This window comes from Aedes aegypti, chromosome 3, assembly GCF_002204515.2.
Source record: "Aedes aegypti strain LVP_AGWG chromosome 3, AaegL5.0 Primary Assembly, whole genome shotgun sequence".
Lineage (NCBI taxonomy): Eukaryota > Metazoa > Arthropoda > Insecta > Diptera > Culicidae > Aedes > Aedes aegypti.
The window spans coordinates 25,116,931-25,144,685 of NC_035109.1; the positions used below are offsets into that span (position 1 = coordinate 25,116,931).

The 27,755-nt window shown below is 39.7% G+C and overlaps 1 protein-coding gene across 1 annotated transcript in view; it reads left to right on the forward strand.

The window, feature by feature from the left end:
• Nucleotides 1–27,755, forward strand: part of LOC5567647 (spectrin beta chain, non-erythrocytic 5) — a 155,589-nt gene that overhangs the window by 18,576 nt on the left and 109,258 nt on the right. Inside the window, 2 exon segments of the mRNA XM_021850914.1 lie at nt 4,144–4,319; nt 20,453–20,620. Of these exon segments, the coding sequence (XP_021706606.1) occupies nt 4,144–4,319; nt 20,453–20,620 (344 nt within the window).

The window sequence follows — 27,755 nt, forward strand, 5'->3', positions numbered from 1 at the left end:
CCCACCGCAATCTCATAGATTCTTACAGAAATATCGTCTCACAGATACCCACAGAATTCCAAGAGATTATTATTCGGAATCCCATTCCCACCCCAATTCTAGAGTTTTTGCCAGATTCCTAATATTTCCGCAATATTCCTAGAATGGTATTTAAATTTTCAGAATTATCATAAAAAATCCGACATCCCTATCGGAATCTCAAAGTTCCTACAGGAATTCCGGAATTCAAAAGGAAATCTGAGATGTCAGAATTTACACGTAAAATTCAGAATTACTTTATCAATATCTGAATTCCTACCGACATCCTAAAATTCCTAGAAAATTACATAATTATCGTAATGCCAGAATTCACACGGATATTACAAATTACTACTGCCGGTAATCTTACCGGAATCTCAGAATTGGCAGAGCGAAAGTTTTCGTAACCTCAGAATTCCTTTGCAAAACTCAAAATACCTTCCGATATATCAAAACTCATATCGTTTTCCCATGATTTTTACTCAAAAGTAAATTATTCCATTCAATTCCGTAAACTCAAAGCATGTGTAGCAACCTCTGAAGCTAACTACCAGTAGCTTTGTAGTAAACGCTACCTTTATTCATAGCAATGCGTTGTTTGTAGTATGTTCGAAAGGTGTAGAGAGAAAAATGACACAAACATGTTCCACTCGTGTTTCACATATAGCGTTTACTACCGAGAATGTAGTAAACTCAACTTTACTACATTTTATTCATACGGCCCAATGTCCCTCAAGGGACAATACTCCTCACAGGATTCTAACAGAATACCCCTCAAGCGGTTCTGATAGAATGCCCCTTTAAGTTTTTTTGACAGAATACCCCTCAAGGGATTCTGATAGAATACTCCTCTAGGAATTTCGATAGAATACCCTCCAAGGGCTTCTGATAAAATACCCCTCAAGGGATTCTGACAGAGTACTTTTCATTGGATTCTTACAGAATACCCCTCAAGGGATTCTGACAGAATATCCCTCAAGTGTTTTTGACAGAAAAACCCTAAGGGGATGCTGACAGAATACCTATCTGTGGCTTAAGATAGAATATCCATCTAGGGATTCTGACAAAATACCCCTCAAGGGATTCTGATAGAATACCCTTCAAAGTTTTTTGACAGAATACCTTTGAAGAAATTCTGACAGAACACCCTTCAAGGGGTTTTGATAAAACAACCTTCAAGGGATTCTAACACTATACCCTTGAAGGGATCATGACAGAATACCCCTCAAGGGCTGCTGACGAAATACCCCCCAAGGGCTTCTGATAAAATATCTCTCAAGGGATTTCGAAAGAATACCTTTCAAGGGATTCTAACAGATTGCCCCTCGGAGGATTCTGTCGTAATACCCCTCAAGGTATTCTACCAGAATATCCCTCATGGAATTCTAGCAGATTATTCCTTGATATATTCTAGCGATTGGATAGAATCCTCCCTTCCTCGTTTCAGCAGTTTGTAAGAGTGTGGGCATCAAATAGGGTGATAAAAATTCATGTCCTTGACCCTATCCATCACTCTCAAACTATCAGCGATGAGCGTCAAAAGCTTTCAGTCAACGTTTTAATAATAAGTGCCACCAGGAAGTTTTCTAGAGAGGTTAGGCAACACTATCGGCAATCAATTCTTTTCCTCCAACTCCAACATTTCGTCACCTATCTTCTACTGTTATCCAACAAAGTTTATGAATGTTGATTTCGATTACTTGTTGGTCACTCCAAGCATTGCAGAGGCCATGGTTCCGAGAATAATGCTATTTTTTGGCGTATATTGGAGCACATTGCCATCACAAATAGGTGCCCGCTCTAAGTGCCCATCCGGAACTGAATCCATCGTTACTAACCCAGTTGGAAGCCGTCCTTACATCGTCATATCCAAAGATGAACTGAAGTTCGTAACGGACCCGTACACTGATCGTCAGCTGGGAATTTTCCGCTTAGCCCGTTTATTACCGCATTCGGATATGATATACTTCCTGGTTCCGGCAACTCCACAAATCTTCGTCCTTGTGATAAGCTGCCAGAAAAATCTCCCGACGCACATCATGGCCATCGTGGTGATCAATCCTTGGACCAGGGCAAGTCATTTCATGCAAACCATCCACACGGAGGATATCCAGCACGGTGCCGTATTCAGAGGGTTCAACAAAGATTGGACCGCCGTAGCCGTGACCAATTCCGCCGAAGAACGCGTCAACCTTCTGCTTTGCGACCCTCGAGAATCGATAATCTTCGATCGGGTCAGACCCGCTGGGAGCACATTCCCGGAGCTGCAACCAGATGATCGTACTTTAGCCGAACAGCGATGCGAAGCGTGGGCCAATGTAACGTCCAAGTGGCAGACCCCGTATGCTTCGGGCCTTCGGTACGTGAAACAGGATATGGCGAGGAAGATCGAAAAGTTTGCTGAAAGGCATTGGAGGCTGCGCAACATGATGGCGAGTGTGGTTTGGCTGATGTTGGCTGTTGCAGTTTGGGTGGCGTTGTACATGGTAGTGAAAAGTATAGCATGGATAGAACTGTAAGAACGTGGCATAGAACACCGTTAACACATTCTCTAATACAGTCTAGATTGTAGGATAAAGTATACAATGTCAAACGCAAACATAGTACTTCACAATTATGGTCGCATGTCCTGAAGCTTTAATATATTACAGATTTTACAGAATTTCTCCCAAATGATTCAGTCAGAAAACCCCTTATATTTATTTGACAGAATACTCCTCCAGGAAACCTCCAGGAAAAGGACATACTAACCGTCAAGGGATTCTGACAGAATACCCTTTAAGGGCTTCTGAAATAATACCCCTCAGGAGATTTTAACAAAATACCCCTTAGAGGATTCTGACAGAATACCCCTCAGGGGATTCTGACAGAATACCTCTCAAGGGATTCTGACAGAATATCCCTCAGGGGATTCTGACAGAATACCTCTCAAGGGCTTCTGAAAGAATATCCCTCAAGGGATTCTAACAGAATACCTCTCAAAAGCTGCTGACAGAATACCCTTCAAGGGTTTCTGGAAGAATAACCCTCAGGGGATTCTAACATAATACTCTTCAGGGGATTCTAACAGAATACCCCTCAAGGGCTGCTAATAGAATAGCCTTCCAGGGCTTCTGAAAAAGTATCCCTAAGGGTATTCTAACAGAACAACCCTCAGGGGATTCTGACATAGAACTCCTCGGAGGATTCTGACAGAAAACCCCTCAGGGAATTTTTAACAAAATGCACCTCAAGGGATTCTCACAGAATACTCCTCAGGGGATTCTGACAGAATATTCCGCAATGAATTATGACAGAAGGGGTTCTGACAGAATACACTTCAAGAAATTCTGACAGAATACTTTTCAATTGATCATCTCAAGGGCATCTCGATGGATTCTGACAGAATACCCTTCAAAGGATTATGACAGATTACCCTTTAAAAATTTAGACAGAATCCCCCTCAAGGGATTCTTACAAAATGTCCCTAAAAAAGTCTGACAGAATACCCCTTAAGGGATTCAGACAGAATACTCCTCAAAAGATTGTGACAGAATACTCCCAAAGGGATTTCCAAATACACCTCTAAGGATTCTGACAGAATACCCCTCAAGGAATTCTGATAGAATTCCCTTCAAGTACAGTGGATCCACAATTAAGAATCGTCCACAATTAATGAATCAGCTGACTTTAAATGACAAAATAACAACAAAAATCAACACAAAACATCACGTAAACAATTTTACTCAAAATAAATTATAAGCGAAAATGTTTCCGTGATGTTTTGTGCTATTTTTTACTGTTATTTTGTCCTTTAAAGGCAGCTGATTCATAAATTGTGGGTGATTCTTAATTGTGGATTCACTGTAATTCTGATTCTGAGCGAATACTCCACAAGAGATTCTGTAAGAATACTTCTCAACAGATCCGGACAGAACTGTCGTCAAGGAATTTTGACAGAACACCTCTCACAGGATTGTGACAGATTACCACTCAAAAGATTCTGACAGGTTACCTCTCAATCGATTCTGACAGAATATACCTTCTAGGGGATTCTCACCGAATGTCCCTCAATTCAGTTTCAATTCGTACCTTTTCTCATATAAAAAAAACTCTAATCTTGTTTTATTTCTCTTCCACCCTCAGCAGGTTCACAGTATGAGCCAGGAGGCTACGCAAGCCAGATACAGCAACGCTCCAACATGACGCAACGCGAGGGCATCATCAAGTTCGAGAACGAACGCATCAAGACCCTGCAGGAGGAACGGTTGCACATCCAGAAGAAAACGTTCACAAAATGGATGAACTCGTTCCTGGTCAAGGTAGGTGTCGCTAGAGTTTTATTCAACAATTTTCGTATGGACATAGTTTATTTGTTGCATGAGACGTAGATTTTTAAAGAAGACATATACAGATTATCTATTAAATCGTCTGGTAGCTCTGCTCTGAACCCACTTTTCATAAACGCAGATTTCATGCGTAAAAACGAAGTACAAACATCCAAAAAAGAACTCTGCTTTTTAAACCACCTGGTTTCCCATTTGGAGGCAAGGGTTCTTCTTCCACACTACTTCCGACGAGATGTTTCTTCACTTCCCGCAGGGCGAACGTGTTTGCTCGTGCGCGTCCCCTTGATTTATGGAAGCAAACAAACGTACCTACGTCGTGTACAAAAAGGGGTCCCGCTTGGGGTACTTTGGATTTGTTGAGGTAGGACTACGGCTTCGTTCGAAAATGTTAGAGGTGGTTCTGACACATGATTTCTTGTTGTTGATGTTGGACATTTTATTACTAACATTCAATTTTATAATTATGTCAAGCAATCGAATTCTCATATTCGAACCGTAGTCCTACGTCAATATTCCATCCACAATCATAAGTCTGTCCCTTGTACATTTTTTACGTACCGGTGACATTTTTTCCCATTCACTCGCTTTTTTTCACCGTCCGGCTTCGCCAGAATCGGTTCATTATTGACTTTCTGATTGGAGTCTTCGTTGCTGTGAACAGTCAAGCTTCCATGGAAAGACCATTGAGTGATGGAGTGATTTACAGTACAAAAATATAATTTGTTTGAAAACTGTTTGGTCCTCGTTCAAGTTGGAACACATCGACTCGCGGAGGTTGGACTGTAGATATGCGTTGACCTCATGGTCGCATGCCAGCAGTGTTGTTCCGGTAATGTATGAATGGGTTCTTCGGTGGTGTTTCATTCGAACCGAAACCAATAAATTATGACCGAGCTCTCTTGTAATAGCGAGGGAGAAAGGTGTCTCCTAATTGCGTTCTGTTTGAGTACCGCATGCTAATGAGACACGTGACGTTCGCACCTGGCCATTTGTTGGATGGGTGTATTGTGTAATCAGTGATTGGGAGTGGTGTCTACGTCTTTAAGGTAATCGTTCATATTTAAAAGTCGTGAACGTCATATATTGGAAAGTGTTCTGGATTGATTAAGCGTTCATACCGTTCTATAGTATGAAATCTCGCTTAATTTATGAGCTCGCCCTAAAAGCCATTTCCTTTGGGACGAGCGACGGAATCAAGACTAATCGTGTTTGGATTGCGTTGTTCGAGTGCGAAAAGATTCGTGTTCAGCCGAGAATGAATTTCCAACTGGTGAGCTCGTTCCATGCTTCTGATAACTCATTTTTATCGTTGTAATGGTTCCTAGAAGCAGCATTCATTAACAAATAACATTCCTTCCCTATCTCAACTGATTTTAAGGGCTTGGCGAGCGCCGTTACTTGATCAATAATATGTGATCTACTAAAATGAGCACTTAGCGAATAAGTCCCATTCCTTATTCATTTGGGTCGAAGTACAATTCTTACCAGTTCTGATCAATAACAGAATAGCAATAAAAGACACGTACAGTCAGTCTGCTATGCTATGGTCCATTCGTTTGCTTAAAAACAACGAGCAACACACTCGATTACCAATGGCTATTAGGGCGAGATCGAAAGTTATGCGCGAAATATATGTCCCGTTGTTGCAACGTTGCTCTCCACTGAGGAAAAAGGGTACTATCCAATATTTCCCGAAGTTCATTTGCCCAAAATTTTAAGGTCATAGAATAATTTCAAGAACAAGTTTTAAAAGAAAATTCATGATCTAAATCTATTGATACACTATACCAACGATTGCAAGAATTGAATACAATTCAGTATGAAAACCTTATAAATGGTGTACATACTCAAAAAAGTGAGGTTCTATAGTATAGTCTTGGTAACAAAACTATTTATTTTCTGTATTTGTAAGAGTACAGCACATGTTACATCATTTTTTAAGTATATCAACGGAAATAGTATTAATGTCATCCAATATTTATAGGTGCGAATTCGTTTCCATTTCAGAACGAACTTTGACAAGGCTACAAATTTTGACATTTAAACATTATATTTCAATGGTACATTTTTCTCCTATACCCGGGTTATGAATTCATGGCAAGATCTTTGATGGATAAATAGGCTGCGGAGTCCTTAAGGTATTCTTGGTATGATTTTTGTTAAGTTCTTGACGAAGTTCTTGGCCAAATCTTCGATAGAATGCTTGGAAGATGCAATTTTTGATTTATGTCAACTCCATAGGAGAACAATAAAAAGTTTCTGTCATAAATATCTCTCATGCGATTCAACAAGAGTTTCATCAGATCAAGAATTTCTGAAGGAACCAACCATGGATCAGGGCCATGTCTAACGTATGATTCCGCAGGCATTCTTAGAAGGTAATGGTTTGACCCTTAAAAATAGAAATATAGTCTAAATTTAAATAATACATAGAGCACAAATTTGTTAATATAATTCAAAAATCACTCTGAGCTTCCTATGCTTTTTAGTAGGTGAATGGTTTTCAGATATTTGATTGAACCGTTTTATGCTTACAGTATTTTTTAATTTATTTTTTTTTATAAAAAAGTTAGTTAAATTCTTTTAAAGTTGGCCATTTCCTATAAAAAAGTGTTCCAGAATCAGTTTTCCATTAGTTTTTCAAATTTTTTGGGCAACCGGGAAAAACGGACACCCTGGGTATGGATTATTTTCAATCGTAAAAAACTACTGGTAGACTTCTCCAGTGCCAAATAGAGGCCCGGACCAACCTGAGTTTTCTATGGCTTACGAATACGTTTGAAGTGGTTGTGCTACACCAGTTTCCCGAATACCACGTTTTGCCGAATATCCTATTTTCCGAAAAGCTGTTAGTACTCATTATGGTCGTTGTTTCATACGATTGTCTGGCATTTTCCCGAATGCAATGCCCTCGAATGACGTTTTTTATTTTTCCGTATGCACCATTCCCCCGAAAAAAATGTAATGTAGTTTACATACAGAAAGCTTTTCATGTTCCTGCTGCCAAAGGTATTCAACGTGCTAACTGATGTAAAATTAGATGAAAATTTGTTAAGTTTGTTATAAAATCCAAATGCTTGGAGTAACTGATATTCAAAATTATGTGTGACACATATTAAACTAAAAAAAAACATAAATTCGTTCTTGTGATACTCTGACATATTAAAGTGAGAACATGATAAACATTTTTATTTGAAGTAGTATGTTTTGTATTTTGGCACATTAATTTTCGGCTTATGGTCATTTGGCCGAATGGACGTTTGGCTGGTTCCTTCTAGATACTTTTTAGAAAGACGCAACACCATGCTACTTTATAAATTTGCTGACAATCAATTTGAGTTCTTCAGATAAATATATTTTATATGTCTTAATTAGAAACAATTTTCCCGAACGCCATTTTCCAAAATGGGTCATCCAGCCGAAAACATCAAATAAAGTGAGCATGTCAATGATTAATACTCAAAAAGCTAATAACCATTTCTTAAAAAATAAAAAATGCATATTCGAAGAAAAATCTTTACCAAGAGCTGTAATATTTGCTTTTACAATAAAATTTGAATGAATAGGATATAATTTCCAGAAAAAAAATCTGGTTGAAGTTTCAGTAGGTCTATTATTTTTATTGATTCTTCTTCTTCTTCTTCGTCTTTCTGGCGTTACTGGCGTCCCAACTGGGACAAAGCCTGCTTCTCTGATTAGTGTTCTTATGAGCACTTCCACAGTTATTAACTGAGAGTTTTCTTTGCCGATTGACCATTTTTGCATGTGTAATCGTGTGGCAGGAACGAAGATACTCTATGCCCTGGGAATCGAGAAAATTTGTTAAAGTTTTTTCGCATTGAAGATCAAGATGCCCCATTTGGGACACGCCTTCAAATCCTACAAACCGTTTTCAACCAGTCATAATTCAGCCGTTGCCCGTTCAGCAGACATCATTATCGTGAAGATGAAGCGAAGCTAAACCTAACATTTTCATGAGCACAAATCTGGAGAACCAAACATCGGTTTAAGCTGAAAACTTAATCGATTGGTCACTAGCTGGTGGTGACCAATCGATTAAGTTTTCAGCTCAAACGGCTGTTCGGTTCTCCAGATTTGTGCTCTTGAAAATTTGAGGTTTGGCTTCGATTCATCTTCATCTTAAGATGAATTATGTTCTGACATAAGCATCAGATTTGTTCACTTCTTGAATGTTTAAAACCCTACATTCTACATTTTATGCATTTTATTACAATTCTTAGCATAATCAAATTTTGATACGGAACTTATTTTTTTCAACATAAAAGCAGACCTGCCAAACTGTCATCGATTTCCAATCCAAATATCTCGTCTGTCGTTTGTCGAATCATCCTAAAGTTACAGAATCATTATTCTTCATTCACAAATGTGAATTCGCCGATAATTCTCTTCATTCATTATGTTAGGGATTTCTGTGAGCGAAACGAAGAATTTCTGTCAACGTTTCATATCTTTGATATCTTCTAAGAAACTTCCAAGGACTATTAGCAAAAAATACACTGTAAGTAAAATCCAAGTACATTTACGATAGATTTTATAAAAAGACCTTTTTCTCAAAACTATATAATAAATCGATTTTTACGTTCGAAATTCAGATTAACGACTGGTTAGAAAATTCATCAATGTCCTGACAAAGTATCAAATTAGAATTTCATGGTGGACTATAAATTTGTGGAAGATAATACCTTTTAGAGTTAGGGGGGTCTGTAGCCTTGAGGTAACGCTTTCGCTTCATAAGCGGAAGGTCATGGGTTCGATTCCCAGCCCCTCCACAAAAAAACCGTCCAGCCACCAGAAGACGCCTCACGGAGGACCGTGCTTTGGGGAGCACATCCATCCTCCGTCAGTATCAGATGGTGACTGAGACAAACTGACCCTTTTCGCAGGCAGCTAGCCTCACTAATAGCAGAGCTCTCTCCTACCTGCTCGGTTTGAGAGTAAAAGAGTAGGAGAGGGTGAAACTAGATGTAAATATAGATAAGTTTTGAAAATAGATCTGTATCGATAAAGAAGCTACAGATCAACTGAGTCCGGCACAGTAGTGGCCACGAGCACGGAGTGCCTATAAAAAAAACCTTTTAGAGCTGCCAGAAATGATTCATATTTTCATTGTTAAGAAGAAGATCCTTTAGAAGATATTCCTAAAAGGATTCCTGAAAGAATTTAGAAGGGTTGTCTGGGATAAACCACAGAAGAATTCAGGAAAAAATCATTCTACAAAATGCTGGGAAAACTGTAAGGTTTACTTCTAGACAAGAACCTAAAGAAATTGGATATTGTTGGTACAACTTCAGTAAGAGTAAACATGGGGACATATATTTCCTTAAAAACTTCCGTAACTGCTATGGATGAATATCTGAATTAATTACTGAAGTTTTATCTGCTCTATCAGTCTTTAACCCTTTGGGGCCGGCGCGGTCATATATGACCGCAGTACAAAAAAGCCTGTAAAAAAGAACCAATGAACAAATGTATATATTGTCTTCGGCAAAGTTGTCCCAAATATACTCGTTTATCAGAGAAAAATATGAAGTATATGCCTTTATGACCTAATTGACAACCTAGAACATCCTGAACATCCTGAAGTTTGGAAAATTGAACTATAAGTACATACGAAGCGTGAAATGCTGTTTGTGAACATAAATGATGTTCAGGCTAGATAATACAGAATTACTCTTTTAACGAAAACACTATTTCACTTACTTTGCTATGTCCTGGGATGTTCTAGGACGTCCAAACTGTCCTGAAGCACACTCTTTGAAATCTACAACCGTAACAGTAATTGTTTGGGTTAAAAACAATAACATTACAAATTCAAATAGAATCTACCAACCTCTGAGAATCTCAAGAGCTATTTCAAGGAACGTTTGGGATATTCCAGGCCCTCCAAATTACCCTGGAGTTTAGAACTTCAGGTCTACACTTGTTCCAGTAGTTATTCTCGCTAAACTGAGTAAAGTTATATAATCTACAATATTTACTGAACCTTGTCACGGATCAAAAGGCTACTTCAAGAAACGTTTGAGGTATTCCCGGCCCTCCAAATTACCCTGGAAATCTGAATTTCATGTCTACATTTATTCCAGTAGTATTTCTTGCTAAACTGGGTGAAGTTATATAATCTACCATGTTCACTGAACCTTCTCACAGACCAATTGGCTATTTCAAGGAACGTTGGTGATATTCCAGGCCCTCCAATTTACCCTGGAGTTCAGAACTTCAGGTCTACCCTTGTTCCAGTAACTTTTCTCGCTAAAATGATCAAAGTTTTCCCTTTGGGGCCGGCACGGTCATTTATGACCACAGTCGGAAAATGGCTGTATAAAAAGAACCAATGAATAAAATTTATTGTCTTCGGAAAAGTCCTTGCAAATATACTTCCCTGTCAGGGAAAAATTTTAGGTGTATGCCTTAATGTCCTACTTGGCAACCTAGAACATCCTGAACATGCAGAAGTCTGACAAATAGAATAATTAGTATAAAAGTAGCTTAAAATGCCTTTTGTAAATACAATTGATGTTCGTACTTGGTAATACATACCTATTATGTCAATAAAAACGCTGCTTCACATGCCTTTTCATGTCCTGGGATATTCTACGACGTTCAGACTATCCCGAAGCTCAATTCTCGAAATTTACAGCAGTAGTTGCTTGCGCTAGAAATAATCAGCGATGCCAGATTTCTTTGGAAATCATTCCGTAGACGAAAAGTGATAAGCTGGGGGAGAGATCCCCGGCATTGCAATTCCGTAAATTTCCTTTGGAAAAATACGTAAATTACCGTAGAATAATGAGAATTTCCGTAGCTTTCTGTAGAAAATATACATTTTCCGTAGAATTATCTTACGGATGCGTAGAAAGTGCTCAATTCCGTAAATCTACGGAAATTTCCGTAGATCTGGCAACGCTGCAAATAATAATATTTTCAACTCAAACGGAATCTATTGACCTCTGAGAATCTCAATAGCTTTTCCAAACTATCCTGGAGCTCAGAACTTCAAATCTGCCCTTGTGACAGTGTTTTTTTTTTCGCTAAATAGAGTTCAGTTATATAATCTACCAGGTTATATAGGGCCCCCATAGCCGAAGCTGTAAAGACGCGGGTATTCATCATGACCATGCTGAGGGTTCCGGGTTCGATTCCCGGTCGGTCCAGGATCTTTTGGTAATGAAAATATTCTTGACTGCCTTGGGCATAGAGTAAAGGGTGTCCACGATGAAATTGCCACACACAAAATTGATTCGCAAAATTCGAGTTTTCATCCATTTTATTTACAGTCCATACGTAAATGCCCGCACCTTGGCCTCAACCCCGGCCATGAGATTCTGCACAACCTGTGAATCAACCGTTTTTGCATGTAAACCCATACTTTCATGGACAACGAAACATATGTGAAGGCCGACTTCAAACAGATCCCTGGCAACCTGTTTTTCACGGCCAAGGATAAGTTCAGCGTTCCGGAGCATGTCCGCACTCAGAAGAGGTCCAAATTTGCGAAGAAATTCCTGGTTTGGCAAGCCATCTGCACGTGCGGGAAGCGGAGTGCACCTTTCGTGACCTAGGGCACGATGAACGGACAAGTGTACATGAAAGAGTGCCTCCAGGAGCGGCTGCTCCCTCTCCTGAAGGCCCACAACGTCCCAACAATCTTCTGGCCGGATTTGGCCTCATGCCACTACTCCAAGGACGTGCTGAAGTGGTATGCGGATAATAAGGTCAATTTCGTGCCGAAAATGTTCAACCCTTCCAACACTCCGGAGCTCCGCTCCATCGAGAAGTCCTGGGCGATTATGAAGCAGCACCTTCTTACACACTTAAATTATTTTGCCGACCTCAGCAAACGGATTGCCGATAATCCAACAGCTGAGATTTCGGTAAAAAAAATGCCGAATCTCGGTAAACTTTTTACCGAAATATCGTTAAAATTTTACCGAATCTCGGCAAACCAATTTTTTTTACCGAGATTTCGGCAAACGTTACCGAGATTCGGTAATGGTTTACCGAAATCTCGGTACAAGTTTTGACGAGATTCAGCAAATATTTTACCGAGATTCGGCTGTTGGATTCTCGGCAATCCGTTTTACCGAAGTCGATTTCGGAAACTAAGTGTGTAAACGACCTAAGGTAGTGAAGACAGTCGAGGAACTGAAGAAAGTATGGGTTCACATGCAAAAAACGGTTGATTCACAGGTTGTGCAGAATCTCATGGCCGGTGTTAAGGCCAAGGTGCGGGCATTTCCGTATGGACTGTTAATAAAATACGAGTAAAATTGTAAAATGAAGTTTATTAGTTATTTCTCAATCCCTGAAAATTTGATGGCAATCGGATGAAAACTCGAATTTTGCGAATCAATTTTGTGTGTGGCAATTTCATCGTGGACACCCTTTATCTTCGTGCCTTCCACACTGTGGAAGTACTCAAAGAACACTAAGCTAAGGAACAGGCTTTGTCCCAGTGGGGACGTTACGCCAAGAAGAAGAAGAATCTACCAGGTTCACTGAACTTTCCGCGTGATCAAATGGTATTGCAAAATACTTTTGAGATACTCAGGGTCATCCGCAATGCCCTGCAGCAGTCCCTGAAATCTACAGTCGTAGCCTAGTCCGTAACATCAGTTGTTTTCGCTTACATAACCAATCGAAATCTGTGAACCTGGGGGTCGGCTCTGGTCGCATGGTTTGCTGCTAGGGTTTGATTAACATCAATAAAGAGGAGTAAATATCAATAGAATTATTCGTTTATAAGGATTTTTCAGTAACACCTTCAGAGAATGCTTCAGGAATAGTTCTTCTTTAGCCCTTTGGTGCCTCCAAGTTTTGACGCTATTCAAAACTACAACACACACTCAACCTCCCATCTGAAACGTTTCCAAGCCACACTTCCTTTTCTGATATGTTTTGGAATTTTGTAATAAAAAACAAGTTTTTTACACGTTTTACATCATTTGAAGCCTTGTAATTCATTCGGCTGGGAAACGGTTTGGAACGAAAAACGCACTACGATGCATTTTCCAGCCGAATAAAATGGAGCCGTTTAGCACCTAAACAAAGCCACCAAGTGCCCTATGGAAGACTCTCAACTAGATTTGGGTGGGAGTGTCGTGAAACTTCTAAAGCCTCTCGGCTATACGGAGCGACGCCGAATGAGAGAAAGAGGTGGAGATAAATAATGTCGTCACTGCGCAAGCTTCCATTGAAGTGTTAGCTTATGCGTGCGGAAAAATTTGCACCCTTGGCAAAGAGTGTACCAAGTGCTTAACTGACAATAAAGCAATCCATGAGACAGCTGTGATCAGCTTAATTTTTTTGTTTACCATGAATTTTTGACAATCATCGCTTGAGGAACAAAGGAGATTGGTAAGCACTGATGACGCTTAACGAAATTTCGGTAAGTTTAGTGTTCACTGTGCTTGCACTTTGAGCTGTCAACCCAATCGCGAAGTGTCCTCATGGATATTCTTATAGTCCACACTGCCATCTGTTGCAAGAACCGCGCGAAGCACTGTCTGCCATGATGGATTTTTAGTTGACGTTTGCCTAACACGCACACTACTACACGAATTGCCTGTAAGTTTTGTTCGCATCATTCAGCAACGTGTACACTATCAAAAGTCAAAGCGGTCGAACACTAGCGCCTCTGGTGGAACGATCGCGTCGGTCAAATGAAATTCAAATTCATCGTTAAACGCATGTACCATGAGCTTCTCAAGATTGTTACGTCTGTTTGTCTGCGACAGTACAGTAGTGACGCCTCTACACGGATAGTCGTGTTGCACGATTGCAAAAAAGAAGTAGAGCTCGAGATTTGTATGACGATTACCGGATCTTTTCGTAAAGGAAAGAGTCTTGACTTCCTTGGGCACAGAGTATGGGCGCATGCCTGCCACACGATATATCCATGCAAAACGGTCATTAGCTAAGAAAGATCTCAGGTAATAAATGTGGAAGTGCTAAACTAACACTAAGCTGAGAAGCCAGCTTCCTCCCAGTGGGAACGATATGCCAAGAAAAAAGAAGAAGATTCTTCGACAAACACATATATTCAAAACGTGTTTCTACTCGTTTACGCATTTAGACTCTACTGACGTTTTCACAAATTGTTCTCAAACAAAAGGTAAAAAGCAGGGGGGTTGAAAATAGTATATTTTTTACGTGACATAATTTATGGATGGTTCCCAATAGATGTCGCTAATTATGACTGGAAACTTTGTCGAATACACCATGTTTCGGAAGTGCTTCGTTTCGTGGTTATTAATTTATTACCACTAAATCCTGACTCTCATTGCGTTGTAGATCTTATGTACTGAATATCCCGACAAGTTAGATAATCTAGAACATTCGAAATGATCTGATAATATTTGCTGAACACTCAGAAGGTTCAGAATATACGGTAGATTACAGTTCATCACCTTGTATGATGAACAAGGTTGTTATTACAAGCATAGACTTCAAGTTATGAACTCAAGAGCAGTTTGGAAGACCTAGCACCTCCCAAAAAAAATATTTGTCATCATTTCTTGTTATGTTTAGCATTTTGAGCACCAAAACTATTGAAAGGCGTTCAAAAAACTGTATAATAGTTCTTGGAAAAAATCAGGCCCCAAAGGGTTAAACAGCTGAAACGACTTTAGCTTCAACTTTCCGACGTTTCGGCGTACATTTTGCCTTCTTCAAGGATATAGAAATCCTTAAGTGATTGTATGTTTGATATGATAAAGTTGTTAAACATTGTTCGTGTTGTGTGCCTACAGAGACGTTTGTTGTCTGTATTAGTGTCTGATCTAACTTGAGATTGTCTGCTTTTTTCAATGGCGTCTAACTACTGCTTATTTTACAAAAAATAGATTTTGAAATTATTGATAGTATGGAGTGGAAAATTACACATCGTTTTCAAGAAATTCATTCATAATTTTATACATTCTCAAGAAAATAAACTGGTGAACTCGTTCTTTCTACTCTAATATTAAACCTCAGAATACGGGATCGCAGTACAGCCTCTAACTTTATTGAGGTTTCACGAAATTGCATCCAATGTTAAACAAGAATGAATTACTTGTATAGGTCTCGCGATATTCATGAATGTGAGTTTCGAGTCATAATAACTGTAATAGTGAATTATTTTGTGCTAGCTCTATTATATAAGGTTGAAAGCTTCAAGTCGATCATTATATGGTTTAAGTTTTTTATGCTTGAGGCTTTCCAAAACACTCTGAAATTTGGATAAAACAACTTCATAGGTATCTAAGAATTAATATTTGTATAGATATTGGTGTATAAGAAATTAAAAAATGCTTTCAGTGTATCCAGAAAGCCTCCTTGGATTCTTTTTATAATGTGCATAAAGTTTTAACAATTTCTTGAATATCGTACACCATCCAAACTATTCGCAAGATCAGTACTCGAAGTCCTACAGGGTCAAGACAGATTCACATAATATATACAATTATGTTATGGGACTATTTCAAGTTTTTACATCCTGAAGTATCGTGACAACCATTGTTTGGTACATTGAATACTGTGAGATGCATGAAGTCTCGACATAATGATCCTGGAGATCAACGGAACAAATGCTGATCCATATGATAGTTTGGAAGCTGTTTTTGCCTATATGTATCCTCAGAGAGTCACGAAATAGTTCGTCTTTAAATAGCTCGTGAACATAAAGAAGACAATGTTGATAGCGTAGGCTTGTTTTCAGTACGTTTTCATGCTTCCTTCGCGAGATGTGTGCCTTCGAAGTTTTGGTACGATATTGAATTTGGTTACCAAGATGGAAGTGCTCATAGAACACCAATCGGAGAACCAGGCTCTATCGTAATTATAAGTAGAAGAATTCATTTCGTAACATAGAACTATCTGTTTTCACTTTATTCATAATGGAATGTACTAAATAAAGTAAATTGGTGAGCTGGTTTTATACTATTTTTTGTTAAATGAACAATATGTCATTTACGTGGAACCTGAAGGTATCGTGGGACTTCATACTTCGCATTATTTATTCATTAACTCCTGTGACACTCCTGGCAGGCCCGGATTCGGGGGGGTGCCAAGGGGGCAAATGCCCCGGGCCCCCCGAGGATCTAAAATTCAGAACAAAAAACATTTGGAAATACCTCTCAATATTTTCTCTTTAAATATTTGAACATATAATTCGAACGTTTAAGTTAACTTTCCAATATTTAAGTTTTTTTTTCTTCACGTAATATCTGAATCTCACAGTATAGTTTGGTCTATGATTTTCAATTATTTGGTTACAGGGTGGCCACCGAACCGGGAAAAACGGGAAAAAGACGGGAATTTGAATCCACCGGGAAAAAGACGGGAAAAATCGGGAATTTGAGAATATCACCGGGAAAATCGTTTTGAACGCGCACTTCAAGCTGTAATCTACAAACCAACATCCAAAATAAGTTATAGAAATTAGTTATGTTTAATGATATTGCTATGAGGCACCCGCAATTTTGAACAAATATCTTCAAACATTATTGATTTATTTTCTACTATGCTACACCATATTTCCTAAAAATGTTTCACTCTTTTTTAGCAATGTTTCGAGATATTTCTTTGAATTTTTGTTCTTGCACTGTCCGGGCTAATATTTTTGAACTTTCCTCTAACTTTTTTTACTCGACGTTTTGAATTAAAGTTTAATCACTTATTGCAGATTGGTTCTCTTCTGTAATTGCTGAATACCACAACTAATCTTGATAACAAGCCTTTGTTTATAAAAGCTTATAATATGTCACAAAGTTTTGAATAAGAGCTTATTTACGATTTAATAACGATTAATTTGTTACAGCTCATATAAAATGTGTAGAATATCCATACAAAAAGTATTATGAGAGGGTAAGTGGATGTCAAAAATTATAATTTTCGGTGTTTTTCAAATTGTGAGTGAGCCCTAAGTAAGTGCTTCTACATATGTGGCCTTGTTTCATTCATATTTTGAACTTTTTTGCTTTAAAGAACTCATTATTTTAATTGAGAAATTCAAAGGATTAAGGCGAAGTAGGCCGTCATTGAAATTTGTACGCGTCGTTGATGATTGTTGCTTTTCATCTCACGATTTAGAATCAAACTGATTTTCGTTGGTTTTGCACTGACACACTTGAAAAAGTATCAGCATACTTTCTGCATGTTAGCGCGTACAGTGATACTTTTTCAAGTCGATATAAATTATCAAGGCTGAGTATTATCATTTTGAAATGCAAGCTGAAAAGTCATCATTGTTGCCAAACCGAATGACGAGCTACTTAGCCTTAAGAATTAAAATTATTTCAATTACGGTAAAGAACTACACTCAGGAAAATGGACTATCGAAATATAAAAGCACCTTTTATAGAAATTTGCCATAAGAATCGGGTTGAAGTTCATGAATTTGCCTTATGAAACCAAAGTTTAAAAACAAAAAATGTTTTAGCGGCAACCTGGAATCGAACCAAGAACATTGCGATCGATAGGCCCGTGCGTATACCACGCGTCTATCGACGCCTTGATGTGGAATGATGCTAGAACGATACCTAAAGCACTCGCATTGCAATAATCATTCCACCTTTCATATGGCAACCTGTATGAATTTCGATAGTCCAGTTCGCTGCGTGTACTTGGGCATCTTGATGAATTACTTTGGCACCTGGGTTTTTGTCGGCCAAATAATCTGAAATTCAGCATTAAGATGCACTTAAGATGATTATAAACCAAAGCCAAAACTCGAAACTTCAAGAGCACGAGTCTAGAGTGCCAAGCAGAGCTCTGAGCTGAAATTTTGATCGTATTATCATCATGAGAATGCAAACAGTTCATTAAATTTTCAACGCGAACGGTTGTCAGGTTCTCTAGATCTTATCATTTGAACTTGAAAATTAGAAGATTGGCTTATTGTTGGTAAATATGGTTCAAATAGCATCCAAATTAAACCTCTGTCGTGTCATGAGTAGGATATGTTTTATTAGCACAATTAACCTTCTTTTTTCCCATGATAGATTGCTCCAGAGCTCCATTGATTTTCGACGAACGCGGGACAAATCGATTCAGACGAAAACCATAGTTTTCAGAATAAGGTTATATGTAGATTAGATTAATCTAATATTGAACTTATTGTTTCAATAGTGAAACTATTGATACAAAATCAAATTACTATGGAAAAACAACTAAAAAAAATTAAACCGATTCAAAAAAAATCTTGCGGTGCTTTTCATAGAAACGATTTTTGATATAGAAAAAGTCAATTAAAGCCTTTAGAAGGAACGGATTAAAAACCGGGAAAAATGTGTAAAATATACCGGAAAAACCGGGAAAAAAGCGGGAATTTCAAAATCGAAATTTGGTGGCCACCCTGCGGTCAATGATTCAATATATTACAACATGAATGTTAAGCCAAAATCTTCAAAATTCTTCTGTGATTAGTTTTAAAGAAATATTGGATTGAAAATGCGTTTTGAAGGATCTTAAAAAATGCGACTGTAAAGCACTGCTCAATTCAAAGAGCTTATTGGGATCCTATCAGAACTTTAAAACTATTTGCAATTCTATCAAAAATTTTAAGTTTGAGGGAAATTCTTTTGTGACGCGGTAAGTAGTATTTTTAAATACTTTACTATTTTGTATGCCATAGTTGATGAAGTTTTCTTTGAATTCAGTATAGGCTTAGATTTGCTTCAGTAAAGGCTTAGCTTTAAATGCAATCCATTAAATATGCAGTACTGGCAAGAAAAAAGTATATAGAGGCCGATGTTCATACAAAATGTTCAAGTTTAGGGAATTGTATAACAGCTTCTAACGAATCGATTATCCTGACGTTTGAATTACATCTCATAAATAACTTGGAATTTGATTTATGGGAAATTAATAAAATTCTACTCGACAGTTTGGTAGATATTAAAAATAAATATTTTGAAAAAAATACCAAAAAATCCAAATTGGGACATTTTTGAAATGGGAATATTTAGAAGCAGGCAGCTTTTGCAAATTTGTTCACTTAATTGAAATGCAAACTTTGTAGAATATAACTTATCGTAAATTGTTTATTTTTAAAAAATCCCAGTATCAAAATTTTGACATTTTTGTTAAAATTGGCAAATTTTAAGAACTTAGTCGCGTTTGCATAGAATTTGATGATTTATTCACAGATCTAATTTTGAATTATTTATTACATGCAGTTCAAATTTTAGGTCAATCGGTTTGCTAGAAGCAGTGAAGCAGGTATCCAATCTTGACCATTTTGTATGAAAATCAGCTTTTGTGTACTTCATTCTAGCCAGCACTGTAAATATTTTTTCCAACCAGAGACAAACTGGAAACTTGTAGTAAATATAATCTAAAGGAGCTTTGCAGAAAAACGGTTTTGATGATTTTCAGTTTTATCTCCATACAATTTATATAAACGCCTAAAAACGAGCCAATTTTCTAAGAATTGTTATTTATTTCCCAATGGACGGGAAAATCACTTAAAAACACTATTGGAAAGCTTGAAAACAGTTGAATTTTTCAATGTTTATAGCTTACAACCGAAAATGTCACCTACACCTTTTTGCATTTGGACCTCTTATATCTTTGGATCGACCATCTCGTTGAAAAATCAAATTCAATACGATCATTTGTGGAATCCCAGAACGTGTTGAGTTTTGTATAAAAGGGCCCCTTTTATGAGATCTTACCCGGGCCCCCCGAAGCCTAAATCCGGCACTGACTCCTGGGACCATATATTATTAGGTATTATTCATGTTCTTTTTTGTTTCTGTTTGGTTTTTGTTGTCATCATATATCTTTTTCTACTTCGAATAGCAAAAATAGAATAACATATTTCTGTCCAGTCATTTATTAATTATGAACAAAACTTAATCTATTAGCTACCCCCACATCGTCCAGTTCACACAAAAACCGGTCCCAAACTCACAAATTGAATCTAGGCATAAATCACACCCTAGTTTCGACTCCTCCGTGTATCCAGGGCCCACTAACCCACCAATATAATTTACCGTACTCGGAAACACCCCCATTGTGTCAGACCTAAGAAGACAGAAAAAAAACTCAACCCATAAATATTAATAATTTCCACACTTTCCTCTCTCTCTCTCACGTCCCGACAGGCCAAGATGGAGGTCGACGACCTGTTCACCGACCTGGCCGACGGCATCAAACTGCTCAAGCTGCTCGAGATCATCTCGGGCGAAAAGCTCGGCAAGCCAAACAACGGCCGCATGCGGGTCCACAAGATCGAGAACGTCAACAAGAGCTTGGCCTTCCTGCACACCAAGGTAAGTCGCACCTCTCCATTAGTTTGGCGGGGTCAATCGTTGATCGCGTTTTAAGTCGGTCCCACTCGATTGGATGGATCGGTTTTCAATTTTCTGTTGCACTTCCATGCCGGATAATTGCCTCGTGCGATTTGGTGTTTTATTTTCGCCTAATTTGGCTATCAATTGCTAATTGCGGGTGTGTTCCATCGATTACGACAGGGGTTCCCAACTGGGGTTTCGAGTTTTCCATCGAATCGTCTTAACTCAATTTACGAAAATCGTTAGTTACGTGAATTTGACTTACGTAAAAAAATACTTCAAAAAACATAACTCATTCGAAAAAAAAAATATATAGTTTCAAAATTTTTGTTTTAGTTTCTTTGGATAACATATATAACTACTATGGCAACACTGGAAATGAATTAATTCATTCACAGATCTGCCATAAATGGTGCATATTTGGCCAACAAACCAATTCACATTTGATAACAAAACTAATTGAATATCTAATAAAATTTCAATTTTTGAAAACAGATTTTGTCATTTAAAAAAAACTCATTTTTTTTAATCGAATACTTTTCTCCTATTTGAGAACCACTGCGCTCGAACCAATAATTACTTTCCTCTCTGCCCGTCCATTTCCAATGCGCGCCGAACCAAATATTTATTGGCACCGGAATTACCGAATCGGGCCTCACTCTCGACGATTCGGATTTCACTTTTTACGAACCCCACATTCGCTGTGCGATTTGAGAGTCTTGCCGCCGTCGACCCCTAAATTGGGGTGTGTTGTTTCTCACCTTACCCACCACTAATACTCATCGCTCCTGAGGCATCTCATCGCATTCAACCATTTAAAGTCGGCTAGGGGGTATCGAGAGTGAAGCTGATGACCATCAAATCAAACTAAGCCGACTTGCCTTAAACAATTATCAGTCAAGTCGTTGCACAGTGGTCCAAAAGTAAAAAAACAATAAGTTTGAGAATTATTTATTGATATTTTTCTTGCTTTCTTAAGTAATTTAGGCGATTCCCCAAAGTTTTAGATCGATTGGTGAATATTTCGATTTTTTACATCATGTTGTAAATAAGTTAGCTGAAATGACCACTCCTGATTTTTTTTAATTACTTTAGTTTTTTTTTTCATCGAAACCGTTGTTTTTGTACTAAATGTTAAACAAATCTAGCTCAACGGGTATTATATGACAGAACAGACTTCATTCTGTGTCCTGGAGATATTTTTAACCGTATTTGAATGGTTTACCATTCGAAAATGTCAACAATTGTTCAAAAATGTTCCATTTGGCACTTCTACAAAACTTTTGTTGAATATCTAGGAAATGCTCTAAAATTTTCATTTACTCCTCACTGAATATGTCATATTTTGTTACACAGCTAATCAGATCACCAGACTTTCTTTCAACATCACATTCAGAAACCGCAAAAAGTTTGCCCACGCTATTCTACTTCAAATTGATATGCAAAATATTTTGTTTCAGCTAATTTTGATGTTGACAACGTTTTATTCAAAAAATAAAACGAAATTAGTATCTTTTGAACCGATACTGCATCGGAAGAATCAATTTTTTTTTTCAGGAATAACTTCATGATTTTTTTTCAAAAAATCTTGTCTTGTATAGTTTTTTTTTTTCAAAAAATCTTGTTTTGTCAATTCATTGTTCAATTTTGAACGATTCATGGCCAAATTTGCATGAAGTGCGACCACTGTGCGTCATCGTCTTGCTCTCGGCGGAATTGGTCGTTTGGTCTACTTAACCTAATCCAGGTGCGGAGCCAGGTGAGGATGGAAAAAAAAAGCGGACGACGATGAATTGTTTCACGAATTGAGCGAGCGAGCGATGGTCATTAAATGGATTTATTGTTTCAGTTTTAGGAGTTGGCTCATCTCCGGGCTCTGTCTGGCTCGTTGCTTGCTTTTTGATGATGTAGCTACTTAAAATCATTGCTTTGAGGGGCTTGCCAACCAGTTTCAGCTGTTTGTTTGTTTCTCGGGTGAAGTTACGACAAGAAAGAAAACTTTTTCCACTGAGATGGTATTTAATGTTGCGCTTTGCGCTTATATTGGACGCGCTACTTTTGCTCTCGTTATGCGGTTTAATAACTTTATTATTTTACGGCGGAGATGAGTTGCTGTGTCTCTGTATCACATTAAGCGGTGAAGTGTAATGAAATCTCATAACTCCCCGTGGAGAAATAGTTGAAATTACACTGGTGATTTCAGTTTCGTTGAGTATTGGGTGAAATATGAACGTTTTGTTTTTTGAAAGACATCCTGCGAAAGTCAGCTTCTAAGAAGAAGTTTTCCAGCTTCTGTGAAGAAGCTTTCAGAAGAGAAGAAGCTGTTAAGAAGAGAAGAAGATTTCCAGCTTCTAAGAAGAGAAGAAGCTTCCCAGTTTCTGGGAAAAAGCTTTCCAGCTTCTGGAAAGAAGCTTTACAGTTTCTTGGAAGAAGCTTTCCAGCTTCTGAGAGGAAGCTTTCCAGCTTCTGAGATGAAGCTTTCCAGCTTCTGAGAGTAAGCTTTCCAGTTTATGAGAGGAAGCTTCCCAGCTTCTGAGAGATTCTGATCATCAACACCTCTAAAAAAGGGTAAGAGTTTACTTTTAGTCCCAGCTTCTGGGAAGAAGCTTTCCAGCTTCTGGGAAGAAGCTTTCCAGCTTCTGGGAAGAAGCTTTCCAGCTTCTGAGAGGAAGCTTCCCAGCTTCTGAGAGGAAGCTTCCCAGCTTCTGAGAGGAAACATTCCAGCTTCTGAGAGGAGGCTTCCCAACTTCTGAGAGGAAACTTTCCAGCTTCTGAGAGAAAGCTTTCCAGCTTCTGAGAGGAAGCTTTCCAGCTTCTGAGAGGAAGCTTTCCAGCTTCTGAGAGGAAGCTTTCCAGCTTTTGAGAGGAAGCTTTACAGCTTCTGAGAGGAAGCTTTACAGCTTCTGAGAGGAGACCTTCCAGCTTCTGAGAGGAGACCTTCCAGCTTCCGAGAAGAAGCTTTCCATCTTCTGGGAAGAAGCTTTCCAGCTTCTGGGAAGAAGCTTTCCAGCTTCTGGGAAGAAGCTTTCCAGCTTCTGGGAAGAAGCTTTCCAGCTTCTGGGAAGAAGCTTTCCAGCTTCTGGGAAGAAGCTTTCCAGCTTCTGGGAAGAAGCTTTCCAGCTTCTGGGAAGAAGCTTTCCAGCTTCTGGGAAGAAGCTTTCCAGCTTCTGGGAAGAAGCTTTCCAGCTTCTGGGAAGAAGCTTTCCAGCTTCTGGGAAGAAGCTTTCCAGCTTCTGGGAAGAAGCTTTCCAGCTTCTGGGAAGAAGCTTTCCAGCTTCTGGGAAGAAGCTTTCCAGCTTCTGGGAAGAAGCTTTCCAGCTTCTGGGAAGAAGCTTTCCAGCTTCTGGGAAGAAGCTTTCCAGCTTCTGGGAAGAAGCTTTCCAGCTTCTGGGAAGAAGCTTTCCAGCTTCTGGGAAGAAGCTTCCCAGCTTCTAAGAGGAAGCTTCCCAGCTTCTGAGAGGAAACTTTCCAGCTTCTGAGAGGAGGCTTCCCAGCTTCTGAGAGGAAACTTTCCAGCTTCTGAGAGAAAGCTTTCCAGCTTCTGAGAGAAAGCTTTCCAGCTTCTGAGAGGAAGCTTTCCAGCTTCTGAGAGGAGACCTTCCAGCTTACGAGAAGAAGCTTTCCAGCTTCTGGGAAGAAGCTTTCCAGCTTCTGGGAAGAAGCTTTCCAGCTTCTGGGAAGAAGCTTTCCAGCTTCTGGGAAGAAGCTTTCCAGCTTCTGGGAAGAAGCTTTCCAGCTTCTGGGAAGAAGCTTTCCAGCTTCTGGGAAGAAGCTTTCCAGCTTCTGGGAAGAAGCTTTCCAGCTTCTGGGAAGAAGCTTTCCAGCTTCTGGGAAGAAGCTTTCCAGCTTCTGGGAAGAAGCTTTCCAGCTTCTGGGAAGAAGCTTTCCAGCTTCTGGGAAGAAGCTTTCCAGCTTCTGGGAAGAAGCTTTCCAGCTTCTGGGAAGAAGCTTTCCAGCTTCTGGGAAGAAGCTTTCCAGCTTCTGGGAAGAAGCTTTCCAGCTTCTGGGAAGAAGCTTTCCAGCTTCTGGGAAGAAGCTTTCCAGCTTCTGGGAAGAAGCTTTCCAGCTTCTGGGAAGAAGCTTTCCAGCTTCTGGGAAGAAGCTTTCCAGCTTCTGGGAAGAAGCTTTCCAGCTTCTGGGAAGAAGCTTTCCAGCTTCTGGGAAGAAGCTTTCCAGCTTCTGGGAAGAAGCTTTCCAGCTTCTGGGAAGAAGCTTTCCAGCTTCTGGGAAGAAGCTTTCCAGCTTCTGGGAAGAAGCTTTCCAGCTTCTGGGAAGAAGCTTTCCAGCTTCTGGGAAGAAGCTTTCCAGCTTCTGGGAAGAAGCTTTCCAGCTTCTGGGAAGAAGCTTTCCAGCTTCTAAGAGGAAGCTTCCCAGCTTCTGAGAGGAAACTTTCCAGCTTCTGAGAGGAGGCTTCCCAGCTTCTGAGAGGAAACTTTCCAGCTTCTGAGAGAAAGCTTTCCAGCTTCTGAGAGGAAGCTTTCCAGCTTCTGAGATGAAGCTTTCCAGCTTTTGAAAGGAAGCTTTACAGCTTCTGAGAGGAAGCTTTACAGCTTCTGAGAGGAAGCTTTCCAGCTTCTGAGAGGAGACCTTCCAGCTTACGAGAAGAAGCTTTCCAGCTTCTGGGAAGAAGCTTTCCAGCTTCTGGGAAGAAGCTTTCCAGCTTCTGGGAAGAAGCTTTCCAGCTTCTGGGAAGAAGCTTTCCAGCTTCTGGGAAGAAGCTTTCCAGCTTCTGGGAAGAAGCTTTCCAGCTTCTGGGAAGAAGCTTTCCAGCTTCTGGGAAGAAGCTTTCCAGCTTCTGGGAAGAAGCTTTCCAGCTTCTGGGAAGAAGCTTTCCAGCTTCTGGGAAGAAGCTTTCCAGCTTCTGGGAAGAAGCTTTCCAGCTTCTGGGAAGAAGCTTTCCAGCTTCTGGGAAGAAGCTTTCCAGTTTCTGGGAAGAAGCTTTCCAGCTTCTGGGAAGAAGCTTCCCAGCTTCTAAGAGGAAGCTTCCCAGCTTCTGAGAGGAAACTTTCCAGCTTCTGAGAGGAGGCTTCCCAGCTTCTGAGAGGAAACTTTCCAGCTTCTGAGAGAAATCTTTCCAGCTTCTGAGAGAAAGCTTTCCAGCTTCTGAGAGGAAGCTTTCCAGCTTCTGAGAGGAAGCTTTCCAGCTTCTGAGATGAAGCTTTCCAGCTTTTGAAAGGAAGCTTTACAGCTTCTGAGAGGAAGCTTTACAGCTTCTGAGAGGAAGCTTTCCAGCTTCTGAGAGGAGACCTTCCAGCTTACGAGAAGAAGCTTTCCAGCTTCTGGGAAGAAGCTTTCCAGCTTCTGGGAAGAAGCTTTCCAGCTTCTGGGAAGAAGCTTTCCAGCTTCTGGGAAGAAGCTTTCCAGCTTCTGGGAAGAAGCTTTCCAGCTTCTGGGAAGAAGCTTTCCAGCTTCTGGGAAGAAGCTTTCCAGCTTCTGGGAAGAAGCTTTCCAGCTTCTGGGAAGAAGCTTTCCAGCTTCTGGGAAGAAGCTTTCCAGCTTCTGGGAAGAAGCTTTCCAGCTTCTGGGAAGAAGCTTTCCAGCTTCTGGGAAGAAGCTTTCCAGCTTCTGGGAAGAAGCTTTCCAGCTTCTGGGAAGAAGCTTTCCAGCTTCTGGGAAGAAGCTTTCCAGCTTCTGGGAAGAAGCTTTCCAGTTTCTGGGAAGAAGCTTTCCAGCTTCTGGAAGAAGCTTCCCAGCTTCTAAGAGGAAGCTTCCCAGCTTCTGAGAGGAAACTTCCAGCTTCTGAGAGGAGGCTTCCCAGCTTCTGAGAGGAAACTTTCCAGCTTCTGAGAGAAAGCTTTCCAGCTTCTGAGAGGAAGCTTTCCAGCTTCTGAGAGGAAGCTTTCCAGCTTCTGAGATGAAGCTTTCCAGCTTTGAAAGGAAGCTTTACAGCTTCTGAGAGGAAGCTTTACAGCTTCTGAGAGGAAGCTTTCCAGCTTCTGAGAGGAGACCTTCCAGCTTACGAGAAGAAGCTTTCCAGCTTCTGGGAAGAAGCTTTCCAGCTTCTGGGAAGAAGCTTTCCAGCTTCTGGGAAGAAGCTTTCCAGCTTCTGGGAAGAAGCTTTCCAGCTTCTGGGAAGAAGCTTTCCAGCTTCTGGGAAGAAGCTTTCCAGCTTCTGGGAAGAAGCTTTCCAGCTTCTGGGAAGAAGCTTTCCAGCTTCTGGGAAGAAGCTTTCCAGCTTCTGGGAAGAAGCTTTCCAGCTTCTGGGAAGAAGCTTTCCAGCTTCTGGGAAGAAGCTTTCCAGCTTCTGGGAAGAAGCTTTCCAGCTTCTGGGAAGAAGCTTTCCAGCTTCTGGGAAGAAGCTTTCCAGCTTCTGGGAAGAAGCTTTCCAGCTTCTGGGAAGAAGCTTTCCAGCTTCTGGGAAGAAGCTTTCCAGCTTCTGGGAAGAAGCTTTCCAGCTTCTGGGAAGAAGCTTTCCAGCTTCTGGGAAGAAGCTTTCCAGCTTCTGGGAAGAAGCTTTCCAGCTTCTGGGAAGAAGCTTTCCAGCTTCTGGGAAGAAGCTTTCCAGCTTCTGAGAGGATGCTTTCCAGCATCTGGGAAGAATCTTTCCAGCCTTTCCCGCTTATGAGAAAAAGCTCTCCAGTTTTTGGGAGGAAGCTTTCTAGCCTCGGAACTGTTTGAAAACTTTCTGAACAACAGCTGCTGAAATGTCAAGTTTTTGAGAAAGAGCTTTTGACGTTTCTAAGGAGATTTTTTAACTCCTCATCAGATGGTTTCATTCAAGTTATGTAAAACTAGCTGAAGAATATAAATTTGGCAGAGCATTGTTGAAATCTCGTTTCTACACAAATAGACTAATTAGAAATCGATCCTGATTTGTAATCGATTACAAAATTTTCAATACTATCAATACATTGAAGAAACTGATCGACAATTTGGCATTCCATTGTTACAAAACCCATTTAAACGAAATCAAATTGTGAGCGCTCTCTTCGTCGCCGTGGCGATGAGTTAACCAATTCGGCTCTTTACCATTCCGAATGCGTTTCCAAACTCGGTAATAAAAATAAACCTCATCGTCAAATTTCCGTGCATTATTCAAAGCAAATCAGAAGAGTGTCTGCCACGAATAAAAACATTATTAATCATCAGTCGCTCCGCACAAAAACCGAAAAGT